The 27,500-nt window shown below is 37.3% G+C and overlaps 1 protein-coding gene across 2 annotated transcripts in view; it reads right to left on the bottom strand.

Moving 5' to 3' along the window:
• Positions 1-27,500, bottom strand: part of LOC123515956 (alpha-protein kinase 1-like) — a 340,039-nt gene that overhangs the window by 30,728 nt on the left and 281,811 nt on the right. For both annotated transcript variants that reach the window (XM_045274896.1, XM_045274897.1), the window contains exon 4: positions 3,814-3,935. In XM_045274896.1, coding sequence (XP_045130831.1) covers positions 3,814-3,935 — 122 coding nt within the window. The remainder of the gene's footprint in view (positions 1-3,813; positions 3,936-27,500) is intronic.

The following is a 27,500-nucleotide window of genomic DNA, read 5'->3' as shown; positions in this document are numbered from 1 at the left end:
AGGGTTAAGCTGAAATGGGTCTCTCAGGTCAACTTAGGTCAAGGGAAGGAGTCTTTGGTGGTTTTTCTTTCTCTGGGATTTTAGTCGCCTTTTTTTATTGTCTGTCTGTCTGTCTGTCTGTCTGTCTGTCTGTCTGTCTGTCTGTCTGTCTGTCTGTCTGTCTGTCTGTCTGTCTGTCTCTCTCTCTCTCTCTCTCTTAAAACAAGAAAGAAGATTAATTTTGCTTATTATAGTATATTAAACTATTCAAGAGACAAAATAATAAAAAAAAACTAAAAAATGTATCCATGTGATTATAAGTTATCTAGTAATAAAAGAATTAAGAGAACCTATTATACCAAAATAAGATAAATCGAAAAGAAAAAAAAATCAGTGAATATTTCAATAAATTCTACTTACGTAACATGAAATCTAAGTGAAAGAAGTAAGAGATCAGTTAATTAAATATTGCTTGGTTAGATGAAGTAAAGCAGAAAGCAGAAAAGAAAGAAAAAAATAACACCGGAAGCTGAAAATGATATCTACGTAACATCAAATGAAAGACAGGTAAGGAAGGGGTCAGTTTCAAGTCCTGCCTGGTGGTGTGAAGTGACGCAGGGACAGAAGATCAATATATAACACGTGAAGAGAACATGCCGATCGTAAGTGTGCTAAAAAAGGGACAGGATTAAAAAAAAAAAAAAAAAAAAAAAAAAAAAAATCGCGGATTCCAGGTGAATGTGATCTCGGCAGCACTGGGCACGAGCACGGGATGTCTCTGCAATGTGGGAAGTGAAGAGTGAAGAGTGATGGCGAATGAGCGTGTACATGGAACCTTTGATGAGTGTGTGAAAAGACATGGGAGGAGAAAAATAAGGAAAAGGAGGAACAGAAGAAGGAGAAGGAAGCAGAAAGAAGAGTAGGAGAAGAAAGAGAATAATAAAAACAATAATAATGATAATAATAATAATAGTAGTAGTAGTAGTAGTAGTAGTAGTAGTAGTAGTAGTAGTAGTAGTAGTAGTAGTAGTAGTAGTAGTAATAATAATAATAATAATAATAATAATAATAATAATAATAATAATAATAATAATAATAATAATAATAATAATAATAATAATAATAATAACAAACAGCAACAACAACAACAACAACAACTACAACAATAATAATAATAATGATAATAATGATGATAAAGATAATAATAATAATAATAATAATAACAATAATAATAATAATATTAATGATGATAATTATAATAATCACACTAATAACAATAATTATATTAATAACAATAATAATAATAATAATAATAATAATAATAATAATTATAATAACTAATAATAATAATAATAATAGTAAAAACAATAATAAAAATAATAATAATATTAATAATAATAATAACAATAATAATAATAATAATAATAATAATAATAATAATAATAACAATAATAATAATAATAATAATAATAATAATAATAATAATAATAATAATAATAATAATAGTAATAATAATAATAAGAAGAAGAAGAAGAAAAGAAAATGAAAAAGAAAAACAAGAAGAAAGAGAAGAGTAGTGATAATAACCACAGCAGCAGGAACAGCAACGAAAACAACAACAAAGCAAGTAATGAAACTGAAAACGTGAAAAAGACACGAAGACAAGAAATAGGAAAAAAAAGAAGGGAAAAAAAAAAAAAAAAAAAAAAAAAAGGAAAATGACCAATGAATCAGGAGACCACAACGCGAGCCACCGCAAGAAAAGAACGGAGACAAAAACACTCACTAATCTTTTTATCAATAACTTTCCTCTCAACTTCGACACTTGAACTTGTTAAAACTTTCTTAGGTGTTGGAAAAAATAATAATAGTCTTCCACTCATTCCTTCCCTGAGTGTTTTTCTCAGAATGATTTTTGGTGTAGAGTTGTCGTGCCTAGTAACACAATGGCCAAGTCTGTAAGCTTCCATCGTAGAATATCAGTTACTTCAATAATGACTACCATGGCTCCTCCTCGTGGCGTTATGTAATGGTCGGGTGTAAGTTTTGGATATAGTTTCGAAACAAATAATAATTAAATAATAAATTAAATAATAAAATATTTCAAATTTTTCAGTGTCTATTTTTTTCATATTCTATAATCGTTTAAAACTCATCAAACTAAATAATAACTGTTATAATGCCATCAATCGATATTTTTCTCTCATTAGATTCATATAATATAAACCTACAATTTTCCTAGTGATTTATGTTAAAACGAACGGGAAAATAAAATTGCTTCATTACTATTTGTCCATATGTGACCGATTATCGCGGTGTTAAATTTCCTATGTATCGTTGATCTACTGATGTATGGATAGTAACCATACCTTGCAAGGAGGTTTACATAATTTTTTTACGTTGTTATCAGAACAATTTAACAAGTTGATATTGAAATTCTCTAGTATATAATAATATTTTTTCGTAAATAGAAAAAAAATCGAATCTGTTATTAAACGTAAAATAATTAAGCTATGAGGACCTTTTATAAATTTATTTCTTATTGTTAAAGTTAAATGTTCCTTTACGTAAATTCCTTAGTATTTTTCCTAAAATAAAAAAAATGTCGCTTTACATAAATTACCTAGTATATATTATATTTTTCCTAAAAAAAAAAAAAAACGAATCTGTTATTAAATGCAAAATAGCGAAACTATGACGATTTTTTATAGATTTATTTCTTATTGTTTAAGTCAAATGTCCCTTTACATAAAGAAATACTGTTATGCTGCTTTTGGTTTGGGTTACAAGGCAACTCCACTTTTCCACCGTAACATTATCTAGATTCTGTAAACATTCCAGCCATTAAAAGACGAATACTTGCCTGCTCCCCTCGCGCCCAAACAGCCACAGGAGAATGTAATATTTTCCCTACACAAACATTTTCCTTTGCAGTTACTGTCATACTCTAAGTAAATGCAAAGTTTAATTACCAGGCCAGGGTAAAATTCCTGCCTGGGACCTAACACATAAATAAAAGAGTGCTGTCCTAAAGTTAAACATTAACACACACACACACACACACACACACACACACACACACACACACACCGCGTAGTGTAGTGGTTAGCACGCTCGACTCACATTCGAGAGGCCTGGGTTCGAGTCCCGGTAAACGGCGAGGCAAATGGGCAAGCCTCTTAATGTGTGGCCCCTGTTCATCTAGCAGTAAATAGGTACGGGATATAACTCGAGTAGTTGTGGCCTCGCTTTCCCGGTGTGTGTTGTGTGTTGATGTGGTCTCAGTCCTACCCGAAGATCGGTCTATGAGCTCTGAGCTCGCTCCGTAATGGGGAAGACTGGCTGGGTGACCAGTAGGCGACCGAGGTGAATTACATACCGAAAAGCTTCCCTATAATTTACAATGTTAAAAAAAATGCAACAGGTGGAAAATAGAGAAAAAAAACAAAAACATGTAGTGGATAGATGAAAACAAATATACATGTCTGTATGAATGTATGTGTATATATATACACACACACAGAGAGAGAGAGAGAGAGAGAGAGAGAGAGAGAGAGAGAGAGAGAGAGAGAGAGAGAGAGAGAGAGAGAGATGAATAAGCTCATTGTGACATGATCATAACGTAAATAAAACAATAAACAAAAAAATAACAAGAAGGCGCTCGAATAAAACTTCACAAATGATAAGACTAAAAACCAAAGCACACACTAAAGTTATAAGACTGTCAAACGAAACAAAGGCAACACAAGCAGTGCTTACCTCTCGCTCCCAAAACAAGCAGAAAGGAGAGGCCGGCGTGGCTTAGAGGGTTTTAACAGGTCTTCAGGTACTTACCGTAGGAAACGCCGGGGATGCCATCACGTTGGGGCGGCGGAGAGGAGCCGTCCACAACGATCTTCCACTTGGTCCCCTCGCTGGCGCTGCGGTAGATGGCGCGAGGCTGATCCAGGTGAACTCTGCGGAAGAAGGAAAACGAACGTTGTTGAAGAGAGAGACAGCATCAAACGAGTAGGCTACGGTACAAAGTGAAAGAAAGTTTAATATATCTTTCTGATGCTGTGAGATTGTTGTTATATAATAGGTTAGTGAACACTGCAGAAGGAGAGGGAGGAACTGGTCCTGGTTAAAGAGAATACTTATTAATATAAAGGAAAATAGAGTAGCAGCAGATTTTATAGAAGTTGTGATAGTGTGTGAAGTTATTCAAGTGAACCATGCGGAACACGCGGATACAAACAATCTCTTTTGAAGGAGGAGGTTTAGGTTAGTGAGATTAGTGGAGTAGATGACAAGAATATAAAGGGGTACAGGAAAAAAGTAGCAGCATATTGTTTGTTTTGTAAATTGCTTTGTTAGCTGAAGGGGATGGTAAAGATGAGGACGAAGAGGAGAAAAAATAGTGATGGTTGAGGCGGCGTAAAAGGAAGATGACGACAGCGGTAAGAAAAGAAGAAAGAGTAAAGAAAGTAGGGGCAAGGAAGAAAAGACTACGAGGGAGAAAGATAGAACGAGCTATATCAAACAAAGAAAAAAAGACAAAGAAAGAGAAACTATGATAGAAAAAAACTGCAAGCATCGACAAATAAAAAAAAAAATCTAAGGAATTCAATCAAAAGCAAGAGTTAAATGTAAATATATAAAAAATGGAAACAATAACAAGGAAAAGAACGAAACGGAGCCCTAGAAACACGCCACGAGGGAGACAACAACCTGACAAGAAGAGACAAGAAAAGAAAAGCAAAAAGAAAAAGAAAAAGTTTGAGAAAAGCAAAAAGGCAAGAAAAAGGAAAGAGAGAACGAAAAAGAAGAGAGAGAGAGAGAGAGAGAGAGAGAGAGAGAGAGAGAGAGAGAGAGAGAGAGAGAGAGAGAGAGAGAGAGAGAGAGAGTAATATTGAAAGGAAAGATTTAAGAGGAAAATATGATAAAAGCAGAAACAGCTGAAAGGAAGTGAGGAGGAGGAGGAGGAGGAGGAGGAGGAGGAGGAGGAGGAGGAGGAGGAGGAGGAGGAGGAGGAGGAAGGAGAAGAGGAAACACAAATGGAAAACAGGAAGAAGATGAAAGAAGACTGAGTGCGTGGCGAGAGCAGACATATGGAAAGAGTAAAAAATATTAACCCGAAAATAAAATAAAAAAAACTTGCAAACCAAAAGAATGAAGGAAAGGAACGGCAGCGACAGGATGCAACATAGGAAGAGTGTCCAAGCGAAAAAGAAGGTGGTGATGTTGCTCAAAGTTGTAATACAGCGAGAGATGTTGGGGAAAGCAAGGAGGATGAAAAATAATAGAAAGAGAAGCAAGCACATTCAGGAAATAGAGAGAGGAGTGAAAAAAAGGAACGAATCAGACAGACAGACAGACAGACAGACAGACAGACAGAGAGAGAGAGAGAGAGAGAGAGAGAGAGAGAGAGAGAGAGAGAGAGAGAGAGAGAGAGAGAGAGAGAGAGAGAGAGAGAGAGAGAGAGAGAGAGAGAGAGAGAGAGAGAGAGAGAGAGAGAAATCTTGTTTGCTCCTGGGAAATTTTAAAAGGGTAAAATGTCACGATTTTTTGTAATTCTAATTTTGCCTGTTATATTAGAGTGAGGTGCTCTTGGAAATAAAAACAAACAAACTTAATGTTGCTCAAGATTTGGAAGATAAATTCTGTGGCTATAAGAGGTAGGAAGATTATCGTTGATATTACTTTTTTACTTTTTTTACTACTATTGCTATAACTACTACTGCTACTACTACTAATACTACTACTATTGCTACTACTACTACTGCTGCTGCTATTACTACTACTGCTGCTACTACTAATATTACAGCTACTACTATCACTACTACTACTACCACAACAACTACTATTAAATGTTCTCTTTCGTCTATTTGTGGTCAGGGCGCAAGCTTCTTCCATAACGTAATTCCTTTTTCCAGAGCAGAATTTGTAGTTTCAGCAAACAACTTGTCAAAAGACTTAAAAGATTGTAAACTTGTTTAATTGATGTTAAACACTCCTTTACATCAGTCTATACTGATTTTACTGCTACCTTAAGTATTGAGTTTTAATAATGAGGTTTCAGTCTCATTGCAAATTTCTGAATAATTATTATAAGATTGTGCTATTTAGAAACTGGTACCTTCATTGTGTTTTTTTGTTGTTTTGTTGTCATTTGCCATTTTCACTCTTACATAAAAATATTACTACTACTACTACTACTACTTCTACTATTTCTTCTATTACTACTACTACTACTACTACTACTATTAGTGCTGCTGCTGCTGCTGCTACTGCTTCCATCACCAACATCTCCTTTACTTGGCTTTCATTACATCTAACGACTCATTTCATTCTCTCATAAGCCAAATTAACTTAAATAACTGTTGTGGAGTAAGAAATAATGATCGTTTTCATCAAAGTAATGCGTGGTTATCTCCTTGACTAATGCTGTTGGAATTCTGTGTGTGTGTGTGTGTGTGTGTGTGTGTGTGTGTGTGTGTGTGTGTGTGTGTGTGTGTGTGTGTGTGTGTGTGTGTGTGTGTGTGTGACAATAAATAATAATAATGATATAAGGATTATTAGAAATTGCAGTACATACTTACTGAAAATATACATATGGGGATTGGTGTGTGTGTGTGTTTCACTGTTTGATCTGCTGCAAACTCTGACGAGACAGCCAGACGTTACCCTACGGAACGAGCTCAGAGCTCATTATTTGCGATCTTCGGATAGGCCTGAGACCAGGCACACACGACACACCGGGACAACAAGGTCACAACTCCTCGATTTACATCCCGTACCTACTCACTGCTAGGTGAACAAGGGCTACACGTGAAAGGAGACACACCCAAATATCTCCACCCGGCTGGGGAATCGAACCCCGGTCCTCTGACTTGTGAAGCCAGCGCTCTAACCACTGAGCTACCGGGCGTGTAAGTTATTCAAGTGAACCATGCGGAACACGCGGATACAAACAATCTCTTTTGAAGGAGGAGGTTTACGTTAGTGAGATTAGTGGAGTAGATGACAAGAATATAAAGGGGTACAGGAAAAAAGTAGCAGCATATTGTTTGTTTTGTAAATTGCTTTGTTAGCTGAAAGGGATGGTAAGGATGAGGACGAAGAGGAGAAAAAATAGTGATGGTTGAGGCGGCGTAAAAGGAAGATGACGACAGCGGTAAGACAAGAAGAAAGAGTAAAGAAAGTAGGGGCAAAGAAGAAAAGACTACGAGGGAGAAAGATAGAACGAGCTATATCAAAAAAAGAAAAAAAGACAAAGAAAGAGAAACTATGATAGAAAAAAAAACCTGCAAGCATCGACAAATAAAAAAAAAAAAAAAATCTAAGGAATTCAATCAAAAGCAAGAGTTAAATGTAAATATAGATTAAAAATGGAAACAATAGCAAGAAAAAGAAGGAAACGGAGCCCTAGAAACACGCCACGAGGGAGACAACAACCTGACAAGAAAAGAAAAGAAAAAAGAAAAAGAAAAAAATAGAGAAAAGGTGTGTGTGTGTGTGTGTGTGTGTGTGTGTGTGTGTGTGTGTGTGTGTGTGTGTGTGTGTGTGTGTGTGTGTGTGTGTGTTACCTTCTTTCTACTCACATGTCTATATATAATGAAAACAAGATGTAAAAAAGAAAGGCAGGAATTGAATAAACAAAAGAAAAAAAAAAAGGAAGAAAGGAGGACAGGCAGGCAGACAGATAGACATAATGTAAAAAAATAAAATAAAATAAAATAAACAAGGAAAGAAAAAATAGAATGAAAAATATAACAGATGGAAATAAAATAAATTAAGAAATGAAAAAGAACACAAGAGAGAGAGAGAGAGAGAGAGAGAGAGAGAGAGAGAGAGAGAGAGAGAGAGAGAGAGAGAGAGAGAGAGAGAGAGAGAGAGAGAGAGAGAGAAAGGAAAGAAAACATGAAACACACTGGCGTCCTTATCTTTTCTCATCAATTCCCTTTTTTATCACTGAGCGGAGATTACATGCTTGTGCCGGATTCTTGTAAATACGAGCTCAACTAAGGAAGAGGATATTATGAAGGAAAATCATCCAGGTTAACTCTTCCTTCTTCTTCTTCTTCTTCTTCTTCTTCTTCTTCTTCCTCCTCCTCCTCCTCCTCCTCCTCCTCCTCCTCCTCCTCCTCCTCCTCCTCCTTGCTGGAAAGACTTAGAGCTAATGACTTCCCAGGGGAGAGCAAAAGAGGAGGAGGAGGAGGAGGAGGAGGAGGAAGAGAAAGAGGAGGAGGAGGAAGAGCAAGGAAGGTTAGAGGTACAAATTAGATGGAGTCCAGGAAGGCAGGTAGGAAAATGAGTATTTATATGAGACGAAAAAAAAAAAGAAAAAAGAAAAATGTAAAATAATTAAGATAATAGAAATAATGAAGAGTAAGTAAGGAAAAAATCAAATCATATCTAAAAATGGAAATACAAGAGAGAGAGAGAGAGAGAGAGAGAGAGAGAGAGAGAGAGAGAGAGAGAGAGAGAGAGAGAGAGAGAGAGAGAGAGAGAGACGCGACAAAGAAAAAAAAAAAAAAAGAAAGGGAAAAAAGCAAGAGATAATGAAGAGGGAGGAAGGTGAATATGAATAATGAGGGGAGGAGAATAAAAACAAGAGAAAGGGAAGGAAGGAAGAAACATCACGAACGCTAACAAGAGAGAGAGAGAGAGAGAGAGAGAGAGAGAGAGAGAGAGAGAATGTAGAGGCTTCCATTTCTCATGCTTGTGTTGAGTACTTGCTAGGAGATTAATTTCAAAACATTATGCCTCTCCCGGCACACTTCACTGTACTTGTTCCTCCACTTCGCACAGGAAAAATAAAAGTTGATTGTCTTTACTTAAAGTAGTGGCGAGATTAGTTTTTTTTTTCTTTTCTTTTCAGAATAAGTATAAGAAAAAACAACTTCCTGTTCTCTCTCTCTCTCTCTCTCTCTCTCTCTCTCTCTCTCTCTCTCTCTCAGTGTATTTCATTCTTTCTCTCTATTAATTAACATTTTAAATGCTTATTATCTTTCTTCAACTTCTCATTTTTCCTCTACATGTTTATTTGTATTCTTAATAACTATTTGTCTTTCTTCCTCTCAGATCTCATTTAATATAATATACTCTTTTATTCTAGTCCTTGTCCTTCTCTGCCTTTCTCTCACTACTGTACCTCTGATTTGCAATTAAGAATTCTAATACATAAATCAGAAAGATCTTTCCTATCCCTGCGTGACTAAACTCTTTATTACTCCAGAAACATACCTAGGATCGCAGTGCCCAAGGTACAGTTCACCTACCGAGGTAAGGTAGAGTTGGGAGGAACGTGTAAACAAGCATGAAGGGAGGCATTGCTTTGAACCGCAGCTCAGGCTCCGTACTCCCTACTGGTATCTCGCAAGCAGTTGTGCGATACTCGTGTGAGCCGCCAGGTGGGGCACGCAAGGCCGTCAAGGATCGAGTTCCCTAAAGGCTTGTACGGGCGTTGCACTGTGCTTGCCTGACTGACGCATATCTGTACTAAGAAACACTTTGTTTTTCTACCACGGCTGTTTTCAAATGCCAATGAGAGAATTAGCTGAGTTTTCATGAATGTTTTGTCTGTTGGTATTATAGATATCCTGTTAATTTTTTAGTAGAATCATAGAAATATCCTGATAAATCCGTTTAACTTCAACTTGTCATGTGTAGGCATGATGCATACTTGTCAACTTTCACGCATCAAGCATGAGACTCACGCATTTTACCTCCATCTCAATATCATGCGTATCGCCTATAAATAAAACTCATGTTTTTATACAAATATTTCCTAAATATTCTTTTTGACATGATATTTTCCGAAAAAAATTGTAAAACCGAATTTTCCGGATTATAAAACGTCTGTTTTTCTTCAGTTTGTAAGCCTTTACATGATTGGTCGAATATAAGCAACCAGCAATCGCTACACATAAATCTATCTCGTACTTTCTTGTTGTTGAGGGGGTGTAGGGGGACTTTGCCCCCTTCATCTCCCCCAAGACATCGCCCTGGACTTGACCAGAGGCTGCGCCTCTTTGACTCTTCCAGGGATTGACAGCTTTGTTGATGACTTATTACAACTACCTTATTTTCTTACATTGTTATGTTTTTTTGGTATTTTGTTGTTGTTGTGATATGTTATGTTCTTTTTCATTCAGCAAGTTTGTAATCAGTAGATCAACTATCAGTATATAATAAACTTTATGGAAGTGGCATATTAAAGTTCTATTTTTTTTCCTTTGAGTAAAAATAACTATCAATCTATTACCTATTCACCTTTGTATCAATTTATCGTCTTACTAACGCGGCTTGAGCCAAGCTCATCAAGTAGAATAATAGTGTGTCAATACTCGCTCTGTCCTTCCCCTTAGAATGATGTTGAGGAAGACGGTAGCCCGTACCAAAACCATGCAAAGGAACAGAATCTTGGAAACTTACTTGTAAAATTAATGATTTCAAACTTGATAGTATAAGATAAAAGAGATAGGATATAAGATCAAAGAAGATAGGAATCTGGTTCCTAATTGGTATGGATTGATTGGCATATACTGATTAGTCTCGGTGTTACAAATTTTTTTTTTTAATGTAGGGGAGAGAGCCAGCCAAGGGCAAAAAAAAAAAAAAAAAAAAAAATATAAAAAAAGGCCCACTTGTGTGCTGGCTCTCTAAAAAGTGATAAAGCATCACCCAAAATTGGGGAGCAAATGCCTCAATACCTCCCTCTTAAAAGAAGACAAGTTGTAGGAAGTCGGAAATACAGATGCAGGGAAGGAGTTCCAGAGTTTACCAGTGAAAGGGATAAATGATTGAGAGTACTGGTTAACTCTTGCGATAGAGTTGGACAGAATAGTGATGAGAGGAAGAAGCCTTGTGCAGCGAGGCCACAGGAGGAGGGGAGGCATGCAGTTAGCAAGATCAGTAGAACAGTTAGCATGAAAATAGCGATAAAAGATAGAAAGGGATGCAACATTTCGGCGGTGAGAAAGATGAAGACAGTTAGTCAGAGGAGGGGAGTTGATGAGATGAAAAGCTTTGATTCCACCCTATCTAGTAAAACTGTGTGACTGGAACCCCCAAACATGCGAAGAGTACTCCATACAAGGGCGGATAAGGCCCTTATACAGAGTAAGCAGTTGGAGGAGTGAGAAAAACTGGCGGAGACGCCTCAGAACACCTAACTTCATAGAAGCTGTTTTAGCAAGAGATGAGATGTGAAGTTTCCAGTTAAGATTATGAGCAAAGGACAGACCGAGGATATTCATTGTGGAAGAGGAGACAGTTGAGTGTCATTGAAGAAGAGGGATAGTTGTCTGGAAGGTTGTGTCGAGTTGATAGATGGAGGAATTGAGTTTTGAGGCATTGAAAACTACTAGATTTTTTCTGCCCCAATCGGAAATCTTAGAAAGATCGGAAGTCAGGCGTTCTGTGGCGTCCCTGCGTGATCTGTTGACTTCCTGAAGGGTTGGTCGTCTCTGAAAGGACGTGGAAAGATGTAGGGTGGTATCATCAGCGTAGGAGTGGATAGGGCAAGAAGTTTGGTTAAGAAGGTCATTAATGAATAATAGAAAGAGAGTGGGTGACAGGACAGAACCCTGAGGAACACCACTATTAATAGATTTAGGAGAAGAACAGTGGCCGTCTACCACAGCAGCAATAGAACGGTCGGAAAGGAAACTTGAGATAAAGTTGCAGAGAGAAGGATAGAAGCCGTAGGAGGGCAGTTTTGAAATCAAAGCTTTATGCCAGACTCTATCAAAAGCTTTTGATATGTCTAACGCTACAGCAAAAGTTTCACCGAAATCTCTAAAGAGGATGACCAAGACTCAGTAAGGAAAGCCAGAAGATCACCAGTAGAGCGGCCTTGACGGAAGCCATACTGGCGATCAGACAGATGATTGTGAAGTGACAGATGTTTGAGAATCTTCCTATTCAGGATAGATTCAAAAACTTTAGACAAGCAAGAGATTAAAGCTATAGGGCGGTAGTTTGAGGGATTGGAACGGTCGCCATTTTTAGGAACATGCTGAATGTAAGCAAACTTCCAGCAGGAAGGAAAGATAGAAGTAGATAGACAAAGTTGAAAGAGTTTGGCCAGGCAAGGTGCAAACACAGAAGCACAGTTTTTGAGAACAATAGGAGGGACCCCATCAGGACCATAAGCCTTCCGAGGGTTTAAGCCAGCGAGGACATGGAAAACATCGTTACGAAGAATTTTAATTGTAGACATGAAATAGTCAGAGGGAGGAGGAGGAGGGACAAGCCCAGAATCATCCAAAAGTTTGAGAGAAGAGTTCAGCTTTAGAGACAGAAGAGATGGCAGTGGTGCCATCAGGATTAAATAAAAGAGGGAAAGAAGAAGAAGAGAAGTTATTTGAGATGTTTTAAGCTATAGAATCAACAAGCAGCTTAAAGGAATATTGCATAATTCGTGGCTATAGGGTTAATATATGAATATAGATAGGTATATTTAATTCATGAAAATATTTCTTACTCGAGATGTGGTTAGTCACATGTAGGCATAAAGGTTCTTGAAGCTTCCTTATGCTTCTATACTCAAATTGCACTGGGCGCGATGAGTTAAAGGATGTGAGTTGAGTTTTATGAAAATGTATCTTAGCATCGTATGTGAAAATTCTCGTATCATCTTTCTTTTTCTTTACACAAGGGCTAAAACGCTATAAAGCTTAACCATAATAAAAATGTCAAATATGGTTAATATCGTTCTGCCACTTCCTATTTCAGAATCAGCGCTATTGGAAATAGCAAGAACAAAACCTTGTGTGTGTAATCACGGTGGCCTGCTCGTCACCCAGCAACCATTCCCTATTACGGAGCGAGCTCAGAGCTCATACACGCAGGGTCTCTCAAACTTTGAGAGACCCTGCATACACCGATCTTTGGGTAGGACTGAGATCACACCACACTCTAGGAGAGCGAGGCCACAACACCTCGAATTACATTCCGTGTATTTACTTAGTTGTATTGTGCAGGGTTCGAGCGGGGGTCATAGTGTTCTGTCTCATTGTCATCAATTTTTCTTTAAAGTTATGCACATTATGTGCTGTAACAACTTCATCACTCAATGCATTCCACTTTTCCACCATTCTATGTGGAAAACTGTATTTTCCAATATCCTTCACACACTGCCTCATCCTGATCTTCTTTACATGTCCTCTTGTCCTTCCAGCTTCTGTCACCAGCACCAGGTCTTCCTTGTCTATCTTTTCAATGCCATTTACTATTTTATACATTGTTATTAGGTCTCCTTATTCTCTTCTATCTTGTAAGGTTGGCAGTCTCATTTCCTTCAGCCTTCTTATGTTAGGTCCTTTAGTTCTGGCACCATCTTTGTAGCTATCTTCTGGATCCGTTCTAATCTTCTTATATCTTTTTTAGGGCTTGGTGACCACACCCCTGCTACATATTCCAGCTTTGGACGTATCATGCTCCTAATATATTTTTTCATCATATCTTTGTCCATGAATTGAAATGCCACTCTAATATTAGTCAACATTTTATATGCTAATCCAAATATCTTATGTGTTTTCGGGGTTCAAATTTTCCTGTATAATCACTCCCAGATCTTTTTCCTCTTTAGTCTTCATTATTTGTTCCTCTCCCATCAGATAGTTCCATACCAGTCTTCTTTTACTCTTTCCTAATTCCATTATGTGACATTTCTTGGCATTGAACTTTAACTTCCACTTCTTACTCCACTCATAGATTTTGTTTATATCTTCCTGCAGCAGCAAACAGTCCTCTCAGGTTTTGATTACTCTTAGCAATTTTGCATCATCAGCAAACAAATTAATATAACTGTTTACCCCATTCTGTAAGTCATTTACAAATATCTGGAACATAATGGGGCTAACACTGACCCTTGTGGCACTCCACTTGTTACTTTACCCCAAGATGAGTATGTATCTCTGATCACAGTTCCCATTTTCTCTGTCAAATAATCCATTATCCAATCTAACAAAGTTCCTCTCAGTCCTCCTATGTTCTCTAACTTCCAAAGTAGTCTGCTATGAGGGACTCTATCAAAAGCCTTTTTTATATCCAGTTATAATGTGTCCACCCATCCATCTCTGCTCTTCAGTCCTTCTATTACTCTTGAGTAGAAACTTAATAAGTTTGACACACATGACCGTCCTGTCTTGAACCCAAATTGTCTATTCGATATAACTTGTTCTTCTTCCAGATATTTAACCCATTTTTCTTTGATAACAATTTCACATGTTTTCTCCACAACACTTATAAGTGACACAGGTCTGTAATTTAATGCTTCAGTTGACTTTCCTCTTTTGAATATTGGAATTATGCTGGCTCTTTTCCATTCTAGTGGTACTCTCCCTTCTTTTAATGAACTTGTAACCATTTCCCAAATTGGATCTCACAGCTTCTCTTTACATTCTTTTAGTGCCCAGCCTGATACACCATCTGGCCCCATTGCTTTTCTGACATCCAAATTATCTAGTAGTCTTCCAATATCTTCTTTGTGCACTATGATTTCCTGCAATCCTTGGCAACGCAATGTCCTATTTGGTTCTGTAAATTCCTCTTCTTCAGTGAACACAGTTTTGAAGCTCTCATTCATTATTTCACTCATTTCCTTTGCTGTTTGGTATGTCTTCCCTCCTTTAATTATTTTTTCTATTGTTTCCTTATTCTTCATCTTACCATTTATAAATTTGTAGAAAAGCTTGGGTTCATCTTTGCTTTTTTGCACCACATCTTTCTCAAAGTTTCTTTCTTCCTCTCTCCTTACTCTAATATATTAATTTCTTGCATCCTTATACTGCTGTCTGTTATTTTCATTTCTCTGCTTTTTGAGTTTCTTCCAAGCTTTATCTTTTTGCCTTTTAGCTTCTATACATCTGGCATTGTACCAAGCATGTATACTTTTCTTTACTCTATAGATAGGTATGTATTTCTTCACTCCTTCATTATATTTCTGTAGGAATATTTCATATTTCCCCTGTATTGTCCTTCCATTCATAATGTTCCTCCATTCAATATCAGCAAAAAATTTTCTTAACTTTTCAAAATCTGCTCTTGCATAATTTAATCTCTTTTTATAGTCTTCTGTATCTTATCCCATCCTCTTCCTGCATTTCCAACACTAATGTTACATGATCACTTCTTCCCATTGGACTAAGGTATTGTATGCTGGGAGGGGCTCTGGCTTCTTTGTGAATACTAGGTCAAGCAACGATGGTTCTTCTTCCCCCTGTACTGTGTTGATTCTTCCACCCACTGATCCATTGTATTTACCATAGTCAACTGTAACACCTCCTCGCTCCATTGTCCAGCATTACCCATTACTTCCATCTCTCTCCAGTTTACTTTTTTACAGTTAAAGTCTCCTACTAATAGTATTCTTCCATCTCTTTTTATCATATCATCTAGGCACTTAATAATCTCTTTTTGCATACCCTTGTGTTCCTCAGTTCCCCATGTATTTGTCTTAGGTGGCATATACGTAACTAAGATCTTCCTTTTTTCAATTCCTCTTTTTTGATTGTTACTCCCATTACTTCCACCATACCATCACCATATTGCACTTCCTCCACACATATATTATCACGAACCATTATTAGCACTCCTCCTCCCCCTTTTCCCTTCCTGTCTCTTCTCCAGCTATTATATCCCTCTTCTTTAAAGCTAACATGGATCTCCTCTTTTAGTTTTGTTTCTACTATGCACATTACATCCGGTCTTTTTCTTTCAAATAATCTCTAACCTCCAACACACTGGATAACAACCCATCTATATTAGTATAAGTCCAACTTAAATTCTTGCCTTTTCCATGATCTCCTTCCGAAGATACCACTTCTTTAGTCTCATATCTAGAACCCTCCAGTAGAAATTCTCTTTCTTGATCTCCGTCCTTTTTATCTCTCTCTCTCTCTTTCTCTCTCTCTCTCTCTCTCTCTCTCTCTCTCTTCCGGGTTCATATCTCTTTTTACCCATATATCCTAAAATTCAGTATCATCAGCCAGTTTCCCTTTTCTTGTCATAATTTCCTCCACCACCACCTAATCTCTTCCCAACCTAATCACTTCCTCCACTTCCTGGTCCAACTCCTGTGTGCTGTCCTGGATCTGTTTGATAATAGTTTTGGCCAATTCTGTCTCTTCTGGCTCTCTTATGAACTTGTTTGGATTTTTTTTCTTCATCCCAAAAATTAAGATACATTTCCTCTTATCCACTGTATCCACCACTAGATATTCTTTCTCCTTAATTACTTGTATAACAGTGTCTTCTGTCTTTTCCTGAATTTACTTCCTTAATACCTCTGAAAATTCAACTTTTTCCTCTTCCTGTTCCTGTTTCCATGCATTTCGTAATTTTTCCAATTTTCTTTCACCCATTCCATTCTTTACTTCATCGTCCCCATCCTCTATTTTTTTTCTGTAAGCTCCTTAAGGAATCTTCATAGTCGCAACATGTAGCCTTTAGTATATCGTTTTGTTTCTTTATCTCCTACATCTCCTTCTTCATCTCTTGACTTATTTCTTTTACCTTCTCACATTCCTCTAATCTCACTTTTAGTTCAGTGTTTTCTTTTATCAATTTGTCTAGTTTTTCCATCATATATATCTTATCTCCCTTTCCAAGTTTATCAGCCTCCTTATATTACCTCTTTTCTCTCTAAATTCAGAAAAATCCTTGCCCATATTATAATCACTCAGTCTCTTCAGGCCAATTGGTGTTTCGATAAACCTCTGGTTTTCAAAACATTACGTTTGTTTTGGTACAGTACGTTTGGCAGCGCCAACTAGCTCCACCTTCATATTCCGTTCTATACGGTGCTCAAATCTTATCTATTTTGGAGACAGGAGAATCCTATGGCCCCCCTCTTCCCCCCTGTATATACGTCTAGGTCAGACTCCAACGCCTGCTGAAGTGCTTCCCCTGGGAGCTTGTTTCGCACGCCTTGTCGGTAAGGTAGCACTTTCGTGTGTGTGTGTGGATAGGGCGTCCTCGCAAGAGTCTTCGCAAGAGAGTGTGTGTGTGTGTGTGTGTGTGTGTGTGTGTGTGTGTGTGTGTGTGTGTGTGTGTGTGTGTGTGTGTGTGTGTGTGTGTGTGTGTGTGTGTGTGTGTGTGTGTGTGTGTGTGTGTGTGTGTGTGTGTGTGTGTGTGTGTGTGTGTGTGTGTGTGTGTGTGTGTGTGTGTGTGTGTGTGTGTGTGTGTGTGTGAACATTTTCCTGTATTTCAAGTTTTAACTCGTCGTTTATGTCAATGCAAAATGTAAAACTTTACTTTATTTCTTCAGCTGTCTTTATTCGAGCCTATGAATGCCAATATCAACAGGGCAGAGTGCCACAACCACGCATGTCTCATCTGGAACCATCCACCCCACCGTGCCCTGCCTCGCCTCTGCCTTATTCTGCTGCTACCAAAAAAAGGACACTGGGCATTGGTAATAGACAGGATTAGTATGTAAGCTTACCTGCCACTAATATATTTCAAGTCTCGCCTTACACCGCCTCGTTCTCCTCCCATGATCCACCTCATTAAACGTTCTAATTAGCGTCGTGTGGAGGCTTCGTGCAGGATTATGTCGTGGTAATGGGGTGCTTAGGACGCGAACTACCGAGAAACGTCCCGTCCAAGTCACCGGTAGCAGGTTAACGCTAAGGAGAATACATGTGATACTTTCTCATTACTGTGAAATTTTGTTAGAATACTTAGCTTATGCTATTTTAAGTAATTACTGTATTATACCCTAATTGCAAGCTTGAGGAATTATCATTATAATGAAAATTACGGAAAGAAATTAATAGACCCAAACGGAATCCTCATTGGCAGGTCTTTGAAGGATACATATCTTTTTTCCGAAATAATAAAAGAAATAATAAGCAAAAATTGTGCTTTAAATAACTAGTTTACACTGTATATCAAAATTATTGTATTCTAGAAATATAATGATGAAAATCAATGGGAGAACATATTAAACATATCATTAACTACGAATCGTCATTCCGATGAACAGATGTGACAATATTTTGTTTCCATAAAATCAGCAAAACAATGAAGCAGAACTGAAGAGTTTGCATTGCACACCACATTACAGTACTCGCAGCACCATCAGCACTTCAATCCTTATGTGCTGAGGCGCTGATGCACTGTCCAGACCACAGATACCTGCTCTTTCATGACTTATTACCAGAGGCTGCCAAAGAAAATACACGTTAAGAATAAATTAAACCTTCCGTCAAGCGTGAAACACATAACACTAGAGGCAGAGGTCCACCAGCGCTCTAAACCCTCCACACTAATGTTATGGTTCCCGGATACCGCCGTACGTCAATGGTCGATGGCTGCACGATAGGTATGCAAGTGTTCGTTACAGGGAACTACCATGAAGGCATCGACAACTAACTTTCCGCCGGTGTTTGTTTCATGAATACAGATAAAACCATAAACTATGCCAGAAAATTTTCACTAAAAGCTGATCTTTTCTTAATCACGTACAACTTATTTTTAGACGTTGTTTGGTACTAAACTCTTTAAATAATCAGTAGCTTGGGAAGCGGAAGATTGTCTTTTTATTCTTTCTTTTTTCTTTTTGTACAGGCATTTTTTCATGGTGCTTTGAATATCAAGAAAATAGTAAAATGGGTTGATGTCATCCATTTTTGGACACTTTTGTACAAGTACAGTAAATATTCTGGAATGAGACAAAATGATCCTTCTATTTCATTCTCATTTCTTATCTTTACCTGTGTCCGTACGTACAATCATCGTTTTAACAATGCTTTAGATGTTGAGAAACTGTAAGATTGTCAACAAAATATTTCTAAATGCATTTAAATACATTTTATTTAAAAAAGAATCAGTCTGCGGCATGATAACATCTTTCTTTTATTCTCTTCTTTTTTTTCCTGTGGCCTTTTAAGAAACTTTTATAGTGTTCTGGAAACCAAGAAAAGGATAAAAGGATATCATATTTTTTTTCTTGCCTGAAATCACCACTCATTCAAAGAAAACCGTGATTTGTGAGCGACATTATCAATACGTAAATATTCACGTCATTAATTAATTCACTGGTCACGACACCGATTCAGTTAGCCAGCATGCACTCACACTACCAAGCGAAACTGAGAGAAAAGTTCTTTATTTCTTTTCTTTACCAGGAACATTATAGGTGTCTGTATTATTTGGAAAGCCAGGGAAATGATCAGTTATGTTTTCAATGGTAATTTTTTTTTTCCTAAAGTTGATGCAGAAACCTACTACAAAGGTGCAGATCCTTTGTGCAACTCTCTTGAAAGTCACAATATTTACTACTAACAGTCGAAGTATATCTAGGTATAACATCCAATAACACGAACACTCTTAAAGATCTCAGCTTCCCCCTACAGCCACTTAAAATAGTCGAGTTACAGAACGCAAACATTTAGGATTTAGGTTGAAATTAATGCAAATAGGCAACAGAAACAACTCTACTAATGGGTGAAACAATTGCCCTTAAACTTTCAAGAAGGAATAACGCTTGGTTTACACACAGAGTTGGAACATCCAATCGTTTAAGAATATGAAACGAAAGTTTCTGGACATTCCATGAACCATTCGGACCTAAAACAGAGCAGCACAAGCACCAGGAAAAGAACATTACACAAAAGCAGGCAAAAAAGCACAATGCTCTTCTTACAACACAATCCAGTTATTACATCTAAACGCTTAAGAATAAAAAAAATATCTCTGCATATTTTGTGTTTGTGCTAGTAAAAACCCAGACGCAACAGGGAAACACACGCATCCTCACTCGCCAGAAACAAAAATACTTGGCTCAAACCTGGAGAGAATGAACAACGCTCGGTTCACGCACCTCACCCCTGTTGATGTTTTCCTCCACGCGTAATAGAATACTCTCCGTCAGTTAACTGCAAAGGCAGCGCTGGTGGTGAAGTGGTGAACTGGTGCAGGCTGAAAGGCGCTGTCCTTGTGTGCTAGACGAGTGGATGAGACAAGCTGACGAGACGAATGGATGTGACAAGGGGATGAGACTCTTACTAACGAAAACGATTTCTTAAGTGAATGGAATATTTATGGCGTTTCAAAATAAGACGTGTGATTATTTATAATGTTTGACTCACCGACTAGATGATCAACTAGCTAAAGAAAACTTATCAGCTCACTAACTAACTAAGTGATTAACTAATATCCATACAACTATTAAATAATCAAGTATATAAGAAAGTAAATCAATGATCAGAAAATATTAACATGGCACAAGAAATAAAAGATCACTGAACGTTTCAACCCAAAAAAAGGAAAGAAAAACCTGAAAGAAAGAAATGAATAAGTAACTAAAGAATTATAAACCCCTTAACATTTGGGATATAACATTTGAATCCCAACGGAATAAAAGTGTCAAAATAAAACAATGATAATCGAAGTGCCGTAAGAAGCAGCAGCAGGCAAGATTGGCCCATGAAGCAGAGCAGAGCTAAGCAGGGCCGCGAAGCGGAGCGAGGCTAAGTGAAGCAGAGAGACGCAGAGCGAGGGAGAGCAGAAGTAAAGCAAGTCAAGCAAAGCCAAGCACCGCCGTCAGCCTTGAACCTTCGTGTCGGGGAAGGCAGAAGCGAGCTATACATTTTTACTCAACGTGTCTAAGTGAGGATGAGTGATGTGAGTGACTCTTGCTATTGCCCACTTCCCTCTCAAGCTCCATGGCGGCAGAAAAATGTATTGCCTTTGACTGGCGAATAAATAAAAGTAAAAAATGGATATGTCTCACTATTACGCAAAGACATTATTATTATCATTATTATTATTATTATTATTATTATTATTATTATCATCATTATAGTTATTATTATTATTATTATTATTATTATTATTATCATTATCATTATTGCTATTATGAGAATCCATGAAATGGAATGAGGGGAAAAGAAATGATATAAACCCAAGCAGAGTCAACCCAATGAGCAAACATGGATATGAAAAATAGAAAGGAATAAAAAATGGAATAAAAAAGAGAAAAAGGTAAAAATAAGAATTAAGACAAATACTTAACAAAATAATAGGAAAGTGTTAGCTTTTGCTTTAAATTAATCAATAGTAACTTCAGAAACAACCTCACCTGGAAGAACATTACACACTTAAGTCAGATTAGAGATAAAAGTACGGGAAAATTGGTTGGTTCAGCAGAAAACTGGTTAAAAGGCAAGCACATTGAATCGCAATCTATGACGTGTACTGCGAACAGACAGAAACTGAGCAGGTAGCGCGCTATGAAGAGGATGTTCATTATTGTTAATAATTTTAAACAACATAGAGCACCAACCATTCGATGATGATGAAGTTGCATATTGAGATTAGGAAATAAAAACTTTATAAATTTAAAAGAACGGTCGAAAAGCTTTAGATGATATGGAGTGGTCGGCATCCAAACTGCATTACAGTACTCAAAACAACGTAAAATGAATGAGAAAAAGGAATTTAAAACAATCTTATCATCATTAAAACTGGCGCGATATTTCCTCAATAAACCAGCCTTCTCGGAAATCAGAGATGAGGTTATCCTAATATGATTATCAATAATCAATTTGGAATCTAAAGCTACCCCAAGCAGTTTTAACGACTTACAAGAATTGCTTACTTGGTTATTAATTATGATATTACGATGTGGCGGATTGAATGTCCTTGAACGACTGAAAATTTTACTACTGGTCTTGGCAGAATTTAAGTTCATACCCCAACACCAACACCAAGAGGAGATCAAATCTAGATTTAAGCTCAACTAAGCAGCAACTATAGATCTACACTGAGGATCAGGGATATGGCAAAATAAGGAAGTATCATCAGCATAAGCCATGAAATAGGAAGAAATCCCATGAAACATACCACTCGTATAAAAATGAAAGAAGAGGCCCAAGAACACTGCCCTGGGGAACTCCAGTTTTGACACGATTAAAACTACTAAAATAACCATCAATTGCAGTACGTTGATGCCTGTCTGATAAAAAGTCAGGTATAATATTATAAAATGAACCATTACAGACATGTTTAAAAAGTAAAGCTTCATGATTGACTACATCAAACGCAGAAGAGAAATCCAAAGAAACAAGTCTAGTTTCTGATCCTGAATCCAAAGAATATTGAACGTGATGCACCAAGGTCAAAAGTACATCACATATACCAAGATTTTTCCTAAAACAAAACTAAGTAGCAGACAACAAGTTATGATTATTGAAGAAAGAGATGAGGCGTTTGGCAAGTAATTGTTCAAATACCTTAGATATAATAGAAGGGATGGAAATTGGCCTATAGTTACTCATTTGGAGAAGTGGTAGCTGAAGATACTGTAGGGATCGGTTTAACATTAGCAATACGTCAACAAATGGAAGACCAACCTTTTCGAATTAAAATACGAAAGATGACAGATAGCTTAGGTGACAATTATTTCGCAACATTTGAAAAAAAAAAAAAATGGAAATAGGTCTTGAGGATCCGTACCACCATAAAAGTTAAGTTCAAGCAACAACTTGTAAAGATCAGAAGACCAAAAATGAAAATGATGTAAGTGTAGGTTTGGGAAAACAAGTATGAGGTGAAAGTACCTTCTCATTGCTCTGTTTGCTACAAAGAAACTAGAATATACTTCAGCTTTCTCTGATGGATGAAAGGCAAAAGCCCAATCAGGTTTAGTGATGGAGGAATATCTGAGTCACGCCCAAAGAAAACAGATTTCAAAGAGGCCCACCAGCTATGAGATTGTGATGTACCTATGAGGACGTCCTTTAAGTGCTTATCATAATTCAGCTCATACTTGTTCACCAGTTCTACGAGCATGGCAATAATTCTCCCAACTAATACCAGAACGTGTAGAGGGTCACAACTGATAAGCAGTCTGCTTATTCTGAAGAGCCTCTCTACATTCTGCAATAAACCAGGCTTTGTCTTTTGAGCGTGATTTAATATACTTGATGGAAATCTACGATCAATAATATGAATGATTCTAGGTTCCAATTAACTACAGATTTTAAATAAACCTTACGTGACAACGAAAAATTAGGCACAGAAAATTTTAAGTGATCTACAATATTTAAGAAACTGTGATCAGAGGAACCAATAGATGCACTAACACTAACATCAAGAAGACCAGCTATGTCAGTACAAAGTAGGTCAAGGTAATTGCCAGAAACATGAGTAGGGTCTTGAATAAGTTATTCACAACCAGACAGACAAGAGAAATCATAAGCAGCATGGCCAGGATAATCAGTCCGTGATTTAGAATTCAGCTAATCAACATGATGAGCATTGAAGTCACCAACAAACATAAATGAGGCTTTCTTATCAGTCTCTTGAATCCTCACCATTGAAAGTAAAAGACAATCACATTGGAATCATCCAAGTCAGGGGTTCTGTAAACAGAGAATATATATCAACTGATAAATCTGGAACGTATTTTAAGTGTCATCACTTTATGGCACTTACATTCACCTTCCAAATAGCGAAAGCCAGCAAAACCAGAGCGAAGATAAAACATAAATAAACTGCGCTCTAGGAATACTGATCTTTCTTAATAAGAGAGGTTTATTAAATCCGGGAATGGTTAACTCTGATCAATGTCCAAAGTCCAAGGTAAGTGTTTCTGAACAACAGAAAACATCATGGTTAAATGCTACAATAGATAGGTCTTTTAGATTCTTTTTTTAAGCCCTGGATATTGGCATATAATTTCTTGCAATATTTGTCCCCAGGAGCAGGATTATGTGAATATTGCCAGACAACAACAATAACAGCATAATGAAATAATAACAATAACAAAATAAAATAAAAATTAAATAACAAGGCGGAGACAATCTTCGTACCGTCAACCACTTAATTAAGCTCTGCTCGGAAAAAAGGGGCTATTAATAATAGCAACATACATCAAATAAGATACTGACGAAGGGCTGGCTGAAAACACTAGATCCGGCTGCCGACATACATCCCGTTGTTTTGTCGGTAACAGCGTGGGATTAGCAGGAATCAGGAAAAGAAAGATTGAAAGGAGCCCTCAGATGATGTCAATGGCATGGTTAGGAAATGAGAGACACATCTCTATGATATTTCAATTAACAAATAAAGAATGAAAGAAGAAACTAAGATAAGAGAAAAAAAAAAGGAAAACACTGAACTAATAGAGGTAGAGGGTACTCAAACCTCATTTGAATAGATTGAATGATTAATTGATTGATTTAATGTAATCGAACCGTAGAAAAATAATGAAGGCAATAAGTGAAATTACCAATGACTTTGCGTTTTAGTGAAAAAAATTTTTGTACTTGATTCAATACAATTCTTATATCACGAAAAATGGATGAGTAAATGAATATGTAAATACAAGAGACAGGAATATTAGAATTCATGAATTAGTTTAACTTGTCAGAAGAGAGAGAGGGGAAAAAAAAAGCTTCAACACCACACTTCTTATACCAGGAAAATAATGAATTAGCAAATTAATAAGTAAATGCACGAGAGAAAAGAACACATCGACCCCTTTCTCGCTTTACAAAGAACCATCATGGAGGTAAACGATACAATAATAACACACGACTTGGTGCTCATTTATTAATACCTGGGAGGTAATTATGAAGTAAAGGTCAACAATGTGAGGGGATATATTACAGAGCAAACTGGAGGGAGATATTGCAAATGTAAGAAATCACTTATGAAAGATAAGGAAAGGAAGAGTGCCTCTTTGTTTGGACGTTCAGAATGGAGAATAAAATGAAGCGTCTGAAAAAAAGCAAATAAAAGTCTTTGTAATAGATTTAGGTCCGTTTTTTTTTGCACAGCTGGCAGGTTATTGATTTGGAGATAAAAAAAACAAAAAAACACTAGTAATAGTTCATAAAACATTCGGACTCTTCCTGATAGTGGTGTGTGAGGCCGTGAATGACCACTACTAGGCATGGCAAGCGGTCCCCAACTAACTAACCTTAATTATACATACGTTCTCTTCGTAGTAACTCGTTCTTCACGCTACGCCGTGCAACTTCCTTAAGCAGCAAGCACACGGGCATCCAGCAATACCTTCTTTTACTGGTAAACTCTGGAACTTTGAACTTTTTTCTTTTCTTTTTCTTTTTTATGGAAAGATTCTCAAAAACTCCACGGAAAGAAATCGGCAAAAGTACGTTAGAAGCATTTTTTTCAATAGCTTTTTGGGAGCGGCAACTGGATGGAATTTTCTTTATAGTTATTTTCTTTGTTTTTGTGTATCTACTAACTAGTCTCTATCACGCGTTAAAAAATGAGAACATGAAAAAGGCAGATCTAGTGAAGGGAGCAGGTGAGGGTGGTTATGGTAGTAGTGTTGGGCTCTGCTGGTAGGGATGCTATCTGTGTGTCTGTATGTATGTATGCATATACCTTTCAATCTCTCACTCTTCCTATCTATATACCATCCGTGAATCCATTTCATGTAAAAAGTAAAAAAAAAAAAAAAGGAAGCGATTGTCAAGTAACAAGAAATGTATCGCAGAAAACAAGGTTAGACGTGGAGCGAAGTCTCAGAAACGATGAGAGAGAGAGAGAGAGAGAGAGAGAGAGAGAGAGAGAGAGAGAGAGAGAGAGAGAGAGAGATTCATGGAAGCATGAAAAACATCGGTAAGAGTCAGAAATAATAGCAGAAGCGTCGGCACGAAGCGGCAATACATCATTGCCGAGGCTTCAATTCACGAGCTTCGAATCCTTTAATAACTTTTCGCCGCCTTTCTTTTTGCCTCTGTTTTTCGCCTCCGTTCACCAGCCATCGAGGATCAACAGGGTTGCGTAATACACCGCTGGCTTCACCTCAACCATACTAATGTTTCCCGTGCCTCTATGACCCGCTCACGGAGACGATGCAGAGAAATAGGGCACAGCAAACTACAAAACATGTGTACGGAGGTGCTATTAGGCGGTGATGTGCAGAGACTGGTGGTGGTGGTGGTGATATAAAGCAGGGAATTTAAAGGTGGGAGGTGGTGATTATGGTTAGTGTGGTGGTGGTATCATTAGGTTGTGGTGAAGTGCTGTCTGTCTGTCTGTCTGTATGTATGTATGGCTGGCTGGCTAGCTGGCTGGAAGGTTTAGGCGCTCTCTCTCTCTCTCTCTCTCTCTCTCTCTCTCTCACAGACACACACCAACATTGTTTACATAATCACAAAATAAGGTTAACACAACAAAATGTAAAAAACTATCCAATATCAACGGACGCACCACAACGACTGTGCTATTCAAGTGGAGTGGAATATTCATGATCTAAAACTGAAATTAAAATAAAAGAGCACAACTCGCTCAATTAATGGAATATAACCCATTAGCACGCACTTCATATATCAGCTGCATATCTAAACTTTTTCATCCATGGACAAATTAAACGATACCAAATTAAACAACAAATTTCTGTATCTGGTACCTAATGTATTGATAACGCTATATGAATTTTTTTTTTTTTTTTTTGTAGCGCTAATATTTTAGTTCATCACAGTACGTACTCGTAATATACGAAACTTATTGGATTCTGAATTCATAACAACTATCATGAAAAAAATTCCGTTAAAGTTTAAACATTTTTTTCAAGAATATCAAGTTGTTACTATCTTCCGTTCCTTAAGTACTTCCCAGTTATTTGGACCGTATGACTACGATGCTGTATTACCTTTTCTTTCCCTTTATTTCTTTTAAAATTAGTCAATCAATCCCTTTCATTCCTATACAAGCTCTTTGAAAACCTTTGAGTTACACCACAGCTCCATAAGTCTCCCCCTTCAGCCCTAACTTCGCTATTTTGAAAATCCCCTTAATTCAAATAACAAGTTTCATAAGAACTCTTCCCTCTGTTCTAATTAAGCTCTGTAAACATCATTATATATAAGTCCCATCAAAAAGCCACTAAAAACTACTTCTTTCAAGACTATCCCAGCTATTTGAAAATCCCTAAGTCTCATCACAATTCCCCATAAAACTTCTGTTCGGTCCCACGCCTCGCCATATAAAGCCATCCATACCCCTCACGGTGCAGTGGGTGAGGCGGACGCGCGAAGCAAACAAAGCAACAAGCAAGCAGTGGACTCACTTTTCAAGGTGAACTCCCATTTATTTCATTCCCGTTTTCTTTTTTTACGCTCTGCTCTAACACTGTCTCCTTTTTTTGTTCACTGATTGGAATTTCTTTCACAGTTCGCATCCAATCACAGTTGAGACTAATTCTATTTTTCAATATAATTTTTGTTTTTGTTTTTGCGGAGTGACTAATGTGGACGGAACGTAAAAGTATCAAGAAAAAGCTCCTCCCGCGAAAGAAATCGTAAATAATCAGTGGTGTGATTTCTTCTCAGTAAGAGTCGCCCCTATGAAATGATGCGGCTAATGGAAAAGTTGGATTGCCAAGTTACGGGCACGGCACGGAGGAGGAATAGAAAGGCTGGCGGGCGGCGTCTTACTCATTCTGCCCTGTTAATTACGGAAAGTTAATATTCTTTTCACTTCCTACTTCCTACATTTTACCAGCACCACCACCACCACCACCACTACTTCCCTTCCCTCCT

This window comes from Portunus trituberculatus, chromosome 40 (genome assembly GCF_017591435.1).
Source record: "Portunus trituberculatus isolate SZX2019 chromosome 40, ASM1759143v1, whole genome shotgun sequence".
NCBI classification, from domain to species: domain Eukaryota; kingdom Metazoa; phylum Arthropoda; class Malacostraca; order Decapoda; family Portunidae; genus Portunus; species Portunus trituberculatus.
The sequence above is the reverse complement of the archived record's forward strand: the minus strand, read 5'-3'. Positions and strand labels throughout refer to the sequence as shown.